Source organism: Polypterus senegalus, chromosome 14 (genome assembly GCF_016835505.1).
Source record: "Polypterus senegalus isolate Bchr_013 chromosome 14, ASM1683550v1, whole genome shotgun sequence".
Taxonomy (NCBI): Eukaryota; Metazoa; Chordata; class Cladistia; order Polypteriformes; family Polypteridae; genus Polypterus; species Polypterus senegalus.
In genome coordinates this window covers 71,818,658-71,828,597 of record NC_053167.1, presented here as the reverse complement: position 1 = coordinate 71,828,597, position 9,940 = coordinate 71,818,658, and the positions used below count along the sequence as shown (strand labels likewise).

General features: G+C 36.5%; 1 protein-coding gene across 5 annotated transcripts in view; it reads right to left on the bottom strand.

Moving 5' to 3' along the window:
• Positions 1-223: 223 nt before the first annotated feature.
• Positions 224-9,940, bottom strand: part of evi5a (ecotropic viral integration site 5a) — a 227,267-nt gene continuing 217,550 nt past the window's right edge. For 4 of the 5 annotated variants that reach the window (XM_039734774.1, XM_039734777.1, XM_039734775.1 and 1 more), the window contains one exon: positions 224-1,632. In XM_039734774.1, coding sequence (XP_039590708.1) covers positions 1,306-1,632 — 327 coding nt within the window. In that variant the 3' untranslated portion in view covers positions 224-1,305. Of the gene's footprint in view, positions 1,633-2,105; positions 2,116-9,940 lie in introns of all 5 variants that reach the window. The other variant, XM_039734778.1, reaches the window with a different exon arrangement.

The following is a 9,940-nucleotide window of genomic DNA, read 5'->3' as shown; positions in this document are numbered from 1 at the left end:
AGTATTAGCAAATTCATATTTAACTCATATTTGCATTTAACAAATTGAAATACTTGGCCCTGTGTCTGCCTAGAAATATTACAATAACAGCAATAGCCTTCATCTGATTTGTACATTCATAACATTTTGGGGTTGCCTATTTAAATGTTTTATCACTATATATAATGAAAAGTTGCAGTTAACAAAACAGTACTCAAAATGAGGATATCTTTGATTGAAATAATTAAATCACAGAAAAAAATTTATTATAATCACATTATACACATATATTTCAAGTTAAGAACTCAGCAGTGTTGGTCATATATATGTATATATAAATATACATATATACACTTATCTATTTTAGTTGATGACATTGCTAGTGTTATTTACTGGTAAGCATTTTTTAAACTTCCTTTGCTTTTCTTCAGTGAGTCTTTTTTAACACAACGTTTTCAATAAAAATTTTAAAATGAAATCTTATTCTTAGTGGCTGACAAAATTGATGCAAACATACAGCAGCAATAATGTTATTGCAATAATAAAAGATATTTTCAGAATAAAGTTTAGCTAAAAAGAGGGAAAAAACACATGCACATACATATACACCACTGCAACAAACATTACCATTTCTGCTTTTAACAAGCACAAATAAATACTAAAAGACTAACGCATGTTCATTAATAGCTTGATACTGTTCAGATGACAGAAAGAAATATAATTTCAGAAGTGAACATTCAATAGTGAACCACTATGGCTCACAGTAAAGCTATAATATAGAGCTATGAATTTGTCCCATAATTGCTTATTTATTTTCTACTTTTGAAACTGAAGATGAAAAATAACTCGAGGTCCTTGTCATAAGAGAGTTCAACGCTTCATCAAAAAGACAAAATAAAAAATAAAACACATAAAAAGAGTCCTGTCAAGCATAAAACACAATATTGCACAAGATGTTGCTCATCATCCAGGGACTCTGGGGTCCACATACTCTCGCGCTGCTCCTGGGTACCCCAGTGCAGGTCGTTTAGGCACAAAGAGGATGTGTCGTAATACTGCCAGCACCCGCTGTCTCTGCTACTTATAATCAAGTCTTCTGCATGGATATGATATGTACAATGGACACATTTGGCAAAGGTAAGGCAGACCATAATGTAGGTGGGTTGCATTTCTTCAATTTGGTGGATGTCATCCATAGATATTTAGCATGGCTACCATCAAAACTGATCACAGCATCTTCTGAGTTCCAGAAAATAAAGAGTATAATGGTAGGCCAAACTTCTACTGTACATTCGAAGAGCAAGGAGCTGCCACTGCACCCAGGCATCAAACTGTAGTGGAATATGGCTCAACCTTTTTCTGGGCAATTTGCTTCTGGTCAACAGACACTGAAGACAGCCCTAGGTTGCCATCTTCATTGTCACTTTCGCTGTCACTATCTTCCATTCTTTCATGGAACACCAATTTTGTGGCTTTGCGGCATCCTTCATACTGTTGAGAACCATCACAAACCGAGACCCTGGAAGAATGTGGCATTAGATCTTCATCTGAAGAGTGGTAAGATTCATCATCTCTTAAGTAGTGGTTTACTATATGGATACCATCAAAAGTGTGTTGGTCGGACAGTCCCCTCTGACCTTTTAAGCACTGGATCTGCAGAAATAAATTCAGATTTCCGTGTTATTACTCTCTGGGCAGAAAAGGAAGGGACTGTAAAACAGCTCCTTAAACTTCTATAAATGAAATGGTAGACCTTCTCAGTTTAACAGATGCTATTACACAGATCGATCAAGGCATTAGAAACAGTAACAAAACTTGAGAACACCACTGTTAGCAATTCACAGATTAAAATCAAGGGGAAGCCGATTCTGTATGTGTGTTCTACTTTACAACGTAATCTGCAAAAAGAAACACCTTTTTTAAAACATGCAATGTAAGAGAAGACAATAATCAAGTTACAAACAATGGAAAGATGAAAACAGGCAAAACACAGCATGGCTACATCTTAACATGTGTAATAAGGGCAAGCGGATTGGAAGATGCTATTTAAAATTAATTTAAAAAAAGAAACAAAAAAAAGTCATACAGATGGCAGCTGTGGCAGGGCTGAGTTTGGACAAACTTACCTGATAACGACTGCCTCATCAAGTCAGGCATGTGGGAAAGGGAGGCAGTGAAAAGACAGCAATTTAGAGAAACCACCACAAACCACATCAGAAAAAGCAAGAGAATTTTGGCATTGGTTACCCTTGTGGTTCTGGTCGCGTTATTCTCTTTTCACCCCTGGCAGATAGAAAGCTGTGCCACAATGTAGCTGAGGTTTTCTTTTTCTCTTTTAGGTGACATCCAAACATTTAAGATTATTATACTGAACATGGCTGGGTCAGATTAAAAAAAGCAGTTTAATGTACATTTTCAAAATAAAGATGCTGAAATGAACATTTTGCATAGATGGAATAAAACCCGTGGTCTCCACTCAGGGAGTCTCTACTTGCATGTCTGCATTAGCTGCTTAAGCTCATCACAGCACAGACCTCGAATGAAGCCAGTCTCCTCCTTTACGTTTAAATGGAAGGCAGACTGACCTGGCTAAAGTCCACCATCAAAAGCAGATCTACAAGCTCTTAAAAAGGGAATAGAAAGCACAAGCCCAAGTTTGTCATGTAGCCACCGCCACCACCACACACTGGCATAATGACACATTTTTGAGGAGAACAATAGAACTATACTTTGAAATAACATAATTGTGCATAATGCAAAACAGTCCTGAAGTGAATAAAAGTCATTACATTAAAACCAAAGAGCATCCGATTAAAGAAAGAAGTGGCTAAACTGTAAACGTGACAAAGAGTAAAGCTCTTTAAAAAAAACAAAAAAAAAACACAACCCTAAACACTACCAACCCTACAAGCCTTCCACTGAATCAGAACAGGAAACCCGATGAAAGCTTATCACAGATAGGTCATGACATCTTGATCTCAGACATGTACTAACGTATGGTTTTGCTCTCAGCTCTGTGGCTGATCATAATTTTCAAGCCCTTTAGAAGATACGTGATTGAAATAGCAGCTTAAAGCTGCAGTGATAACCATTTGCATAGCTAGACTTGGAACTATGTACAGCTAGGCTCAACCACAAAAACTTCAGAAATGAATACAAATAAAAGGCCGTTCATCTTGACGCATGTAGAAAGGCAACATTAACAAGGTTTAGTATTTTTTTGGGCTTTTGACTTTCCCAGGCAGTAATTAACAATACAATCTGTGCACAAAAAAATCTTCACATTAAAAAGGAGTTCAAATATAGCATCATAAGTAACAAAGTTACAAATCAACTATAAATGAACAAAAATTTCAAAGTTCTTAATTATAGTCATTCTACCATAGAAGGTAATATTACCTGGCAAATACTGTTTTTTTTTTTTCTTTTTGCTAACATTAAATGAATGGCATTTATTCTTTTACATCCAGCAAAATTTTAGTGGTTAAGCACAAGTATATCATAGTTTTATTGTATGAAAAGTTGGAAATTATAAAAATCCGTGTTGGCTGGGATTGGCTCCAGCAGACCCCTGTGACCCTGTAGTTGGAATATAGCGGGTTGGATAATAGATGGATGGATGAAAAAAACATTTTAATACAGACAACGTAGCGATACTCTCGGTAATGAAAGGCTGCATAGTGAATTAAAGGCAGCCTCAGCGCTGCAAGTAAAAACTAGGCACGACAGATGGAAAATAAAGAAGGAAAATCCATGCAACACATCACAAAACTACGAACCCAAACATTTTTTTTTTGTATCAGTATACTGCTGCTGGATTATGTGAATTTCCCCTTGGGATTAATAAAGTATCTATCTGTCTAAATTCCATGCAGCTATACATTTACAAGGGGCTTCAGAATCAATTACTTGAAAAAGTTGAATAAATATAACCAGTTTTGATGCTCTATTCCCAAATAGGCTATACAGACATTAAACAATAATCAAACGCAGAACACAAATGCGACATCTTAACTGTAAAGGCTGGCGGGCTTTATACAAAAATGAACTCTCCCCAACTGTGATTTAAAAGTGTACGTCCACCATGCTGTGTATTTAAATCGTGCAGGTGGTGGTTTTCCGACATACCATTCATCAGTTAAAACGACAAACAGCAGATCCAGCAACACAATTTCACTTTCTCATCAAACACCCTGACATGTAAGCCTTATTACAAATTTGCAGCATGATGCAGAAAATAATACTCAACTGAGGTTATTTAAGAAGCCATAAGTAACATCAGAAGCACCCTGTATGTTTAAAATAATACAATAATGCTCATTTTAGAATTATCATTGCCTGTCAGCATGTTTACACTGTAGGCATTCATTTAATTACACAGAAACAGCAAGAGAAGGTTTTCTTATTGATAACAGGATTTAAAATGGAAGACTGTTGCTGAAATGGTGTTTGGTCTACTTTGGTCTACTGAAGGAAACTACTTCATTCTTTATACTAATGGTTAGGTTTGATAAGACTTTTATCCTAGAGGGAGATTTGTTTGTAGCAGGAATGGACAAAAATGAAATACTGTTCAAACAAATACAACAGAAGAAGCCAAGGGACAAGAAATGACGTTCATTATTATAATCGGAACACACATCTGGGACTCTTAACAGATCTGAGTACGTCCATCAGTACAATGTAGTACTACCATAGCCTCTAGAAATCAAAATGTCTACAGTGCTGGGAATAAAAAGCATGATTAATCTATTGCTTTTGAGACTCGGAAATCTAAATTCACAGCCTAATGGCACAAACTAATAGCTGGGAACACAATTTGGGCTCTCTTTCAAATCTGTCATACACTTCAGTGAAAGACAGGGGCTACAAAATAAATATTTTACAACCAGCTTTCAAAATGTAAAGAACATAAAGTGTCTCAACAACACAGTTTCACAAGCCAATATATAGAAGATATAAAATTACATTCAAAAATGGCTAATAAATGAGTAGTATTACAGCTTTTTATTTTTTAAAAACTATTTCTCTTAGAAGGTATTGTTTCTACTCCATTTTACTGATTTGTTCTTTAATGAGATCAAAAGTCAGCCAGCTATTAAGGATCGTCCTTAAGTGCAGTACTTGTAGTGCTTCACCATCTACCAGTCTAGACCCAAATCTTTAGTCTTAAGATATTTAGAAATAAAAAGGAGGCATTGAGCGGTTTAAAAATCATCAACTACAGACCTATGACTCTCCTCCTTATCAAGTGAAAGACAGAGTCAGCCTGAGGTCTTTAGACATATCCGCCTGTGTGTAAACTCTGGCATCCTCTGAATACAGAATGAACTGAAGAGCAGACAGACCGTGCTTTGTGGTGAAGGGTCTCATCAAATCAGCTGCTAAACACCCCGTTTTATGTAAGAAATCCTTGACCTAATCCTTGAACAGAGAAATGATCACTTAGCTCCCTACCTAAAATATGAAGTTGGATGCCATTAAAACAGTTGAAGAACCTAAAAACATCAAGGTGGCTTTATCTGGAGTGTGTTTCCCAGTGCTGACAGAGGACGTGGTATACATTTGGTGTCCTCCACCCCTTTGCAAACTGGTAAGGTCCACTGTTACAGTTTGGGCATCACCATTAAACTGTGACAACACCTTCTTAAACTCACAGCAGCTCAGTTTGTTTTCCCACATTTTTCCCCCCACAAGGTTTTAGGAAGCAGAAGCTTGAGGTACAGGAGGTAAGCTGATGTGTGTTTGGGCATCAATATGAAATGAAGCTGTGTACAGTATTTGAAAACATTCTTGCATTTCAGTCAGACATGCAAGTAAAAATGTCACTGTGCTCTCTCTGTACATTAGACAATAATATCTACTGCTATAACAACAAATGGACTGCTCAAAGCAGCCATAATATGCACTGGCAAGTTGTGAAAAACTGACAGTAACAAGTGTTTGGAAAGCTAAAATGAAATCTGATTACTAGTCTGCTGGCAGTCCAGAGTATGACAGGTTTGGTCACCTACACAAATGTTGAGAATATTGAGGAAAAAGCCCTGTTCTCTCTATACAAAGGTGATCCACATTTTACACAAACTGTTAAAGAAATGAACAGCGTGTTTTTTCATAGTACTTCTCTATGCGTTAACATTTCAGAATAATCCCACTTTTTGTAGTTTCTCTCATCTCCTATGTAGGTGGACAACTGGCTGCTAGATGTGTCCTCCTGCCTCCAATATGCACATAGATTTTGCTCTTCCCTTCAGTGTACTTCTTCAGGGCCAGTAGATATCAGCCTATACACCAAGACTTGAAAAATGTCCATGAGGTAAAAACAAACACTGGAAGGAATTCAATTATCCAGAATGAGAGAACATAAACTCGGCCAAGTCTTTGGGAAAGCTTGCCAAATAAATGGCCATTAAACTTCACAGTCAACAATGAGCAAGTAAGGTAACTGATGACAGAAAAATCCTCAGAGCTATGAGCACTTCTACCACTAAAATCAACAACCTTTAATTGGAAAGGCTGAAATCATCTCAAACGGTCATTCACCGAACACTTGGACATCAAAATTAAAAAGGTGTCACCACATAAACACAGAAAATTCAGATCATGTTTTCTAGGATTTGCCAACATATTAACTGAAGCCAGGAAGTGTCAATGAGACATGACAGTCTCAAAGTGAGCAATGCCTTTTTCTGGTTCTTTCTCGTCTTTGTGAATAGCTAAGGACTGCGTTTGTTATTTTATGTTTACAGCACTGAAGTCACAGAAACTTATTAGAGACGAGTAACAGCAAAAACAGAGGAAGAATATAAAAAGAAGCACGGTTCTGCAAATGAATGCTGCTATATTTTATTATTGTTGAAAGTTGTGAAATCTTTGTTTTCCACATTAGTCGGACATGCAAATAAACATTTAACTGGACTCTCTGTACACAGGCCAACAGTTCTACTACTACAAGTGTTGTGCACTCCTTGTCACTGCAGCTTTAATGCTGTCTCACGCCATTTGATAAAAAGCCATCATTCGTGAAGTGGACATGGCACTGATATTTTACATGTTGTCACACGAGTCTTACAACTGGTGCACCTTATCTGTGGCTACTGTAATGTCTTGTATGCTTTTTCCTTATAGGTTTCTACATCAGGCAATTATAAAAATCTTGACCTGCAAATCGGCTGCTTCAGGTTCCCAAAAGATTTGTTTGCTTTTTTCTTTTCTTTTACAAACTCATGCCTGCAATCTGGTAATTCAGATGCTATTTAGACATAAACCGCTGCAACAGCCTTTATGTGTAAAAAGGGATACACCACCTCCAAAGTGATGGCAAAATGAAAACGTAGACAGAGAAACAAACGCAAGTGATGTCAAACTTTTCACAACATAAAAATGTGGTGAACTAAGCAGGCATGGCTACCACTCGAACTAACTCACTCCTACTTGCTGATGATTTAAGTAATCACTTTAGCAGAAGAAATTCTTCCGAATTGCACAGAAACATGTCGTCTGCTTGAATCAAAGAAAATAACCCAACTCACATTAGGCAGTGACTTATCATGCAAGAAGGCAAAAACACACAACAAACAAAAACTCCATACTTGCATTTGCGTGGTGGCAACTTGCTTATTAATGGCCAGTGAGTGGTTCTGGCTGTCCTGTAATAAAACTGCTCCTGATTCTGGTAGAAAAGATTTCGCTCTTAAAAAAATTAAAGCACCCATAAAGTAATCAGAGCAGCACAGTGCTGTAGAAAGAGAGCAGGGGTGTACTTTGTAGTTTTTAATTGATGGCTCAGTGGACGTTTTCTTTTTGTTTCTTTCATAAAGTACATTATTAACTGTAGCACAATGCAGATGTATTTAACACAAAGTCTTACCTTGGACCTTGAGTACGCTCACACTTAACCATGTGTGTGCCACATTATTTAGATAATGTTTAAAAAAAGTCAGCAGAACGTTTTCAGTCAAGTCACTAATAATTTGAAACTATTTTAAGTTCTTAGTTCTCACCATCTCCAGATGACCAATGTCGTGTTTACAAACATACTGCTCTCTGTTATCTCTTTCAAACAAGAAAACAAGAAGGGTGTTTGGACGCTTAGTGTCACATTCTGACTTGGGTTACTTCTTGCGTTTTCTTTATGCTTTTCCTGTTGTGCGCCTTGAAGTTATTATCAGTTTATACATGTGGGCTATTGTCATAATCATAAGCAGTGGTTTGTTGCCTTTATAACTATCATTCCTGAGTTAAATTACTTATCACTTTATAAGTTTGACTAATAGTTCATGCGAAAACAATGTAAGCATAAACAATATGAAAGTATTTAAATAAAAATCTGTGAGAAAGAACATCTAACACAGAATAAAATTACCAAAGAGACCAAACTTATAGCACAAGGCAGCAAACAAGTAAACATGTGAGAGGAAAACATACTTTGGGCCTCACAAAAAACCTAGAAAATACTCCAGGGGTGCAAAAGCTCCTTAGCAGATGAATGTGGTAATGAAGGCACACTTGCAATATATTGTGCACCATATGAGGAAGCTGGCTGCCAAACTAAGACAATTGAAATGTCTTAAATACAGAAGAGACTCATGATATATGCTCACAAAAGTAAACAGGAAGAAAAAAAAACTGAATGTGAAAGGAAAAGGTTAGGAAAAAAGCAGGGGCACAAAGAATGAAGAAATCGGTAAAATGATGCAACCAAAAATTCCAAATTCCTTGCAGAAAACAAGACTAAAAACAGAAGATACATTCTGGAGCCTTGTGTTTTGGGATTTTAGTCTGCAGAGAAAGGGAACCAGATGGCCAAAACAGATAATATAAGAATGAAAGATAAGACACCATGAAGTTGTAAATAAAATACACAACAGTCTTTTAATTTAGTTAATACATTGTGTTAAATTTCTGGCAGATTGGAATAAAAAAAAAATAAATAAGTCCAGCAAAACTTGAACCATTCATTTAATAAAATGTACAATTAACAATACCAACTAAAACATCCATCTGTATAAGATGCCACATATCAATAAAAAGAGAACACGTTTTGAAATAAAAAGGAAATAGTCCAATACTCCTGACATCTACTTGAAAAGATATGCTGTGAAAATTCCACAGTACATTGAAATAAAAAAAACATTTAAATATTTTGTGAGATAGTGAGTGATTAACAAGTGTACAAGACGACAAACATGTATCACATTGGTCAGTGATGCTAGAGAAGTCTTATTTGCCTCAATATATGATAAAAGAATAACCATTCATCTGCATTGTGCCAGATATTAAAATGCTTCTTTTAACAAGGCTACAGCTACCTTTAGAGCTGGAATTTTTGCATCATAAAACACTGACATGGGAGTTGCCAAATTGATCTGGGGTGTCAGTAAACCACATGACCTTTTGCAAGAGCTATCTTATCACTTCACAGGTTCCTTAGGCCGACCACAACCACTTAAATCAGACTCAGGCAGCGAGGTGACTCGGGATTTTTGACACGTAGTGACAATCTGTAGCAGCAAAGCACACGCATATAAACCAGTACTTGGAGGAGTGCAAATCTGATAGACTCCACTCTGCCCATCTTCAGTGTCCAGACAGGTTATAGTGGAGGGGGAAAACAAACATTATTTATAACCACACACATTTTGCCAGAGGTCACTGCTTTGTATAAAAAAAAATTCAGTCTAAGTTCTTCAAAATAAATGTTTTCTTCAGCTGTGACAGACACAAAACTTGCATGCACACCTTTCACTTAATTTACCTATCCTTAGTTGAGGGAAAAAAAACTATTTAAAAACATATAAATGTATTTCTGTAAAGTTAACACACACCCAGTATCCAAGTTAGTGGTTTACTATTAAAACAGAATCCAGTTTCACTTCACATGTGAAGCCAGCAGTGGCTTGACACAAATGACTGTTTATAGGCTAATGAATATTGCCAACTTCCATGAACTTTACAGGCT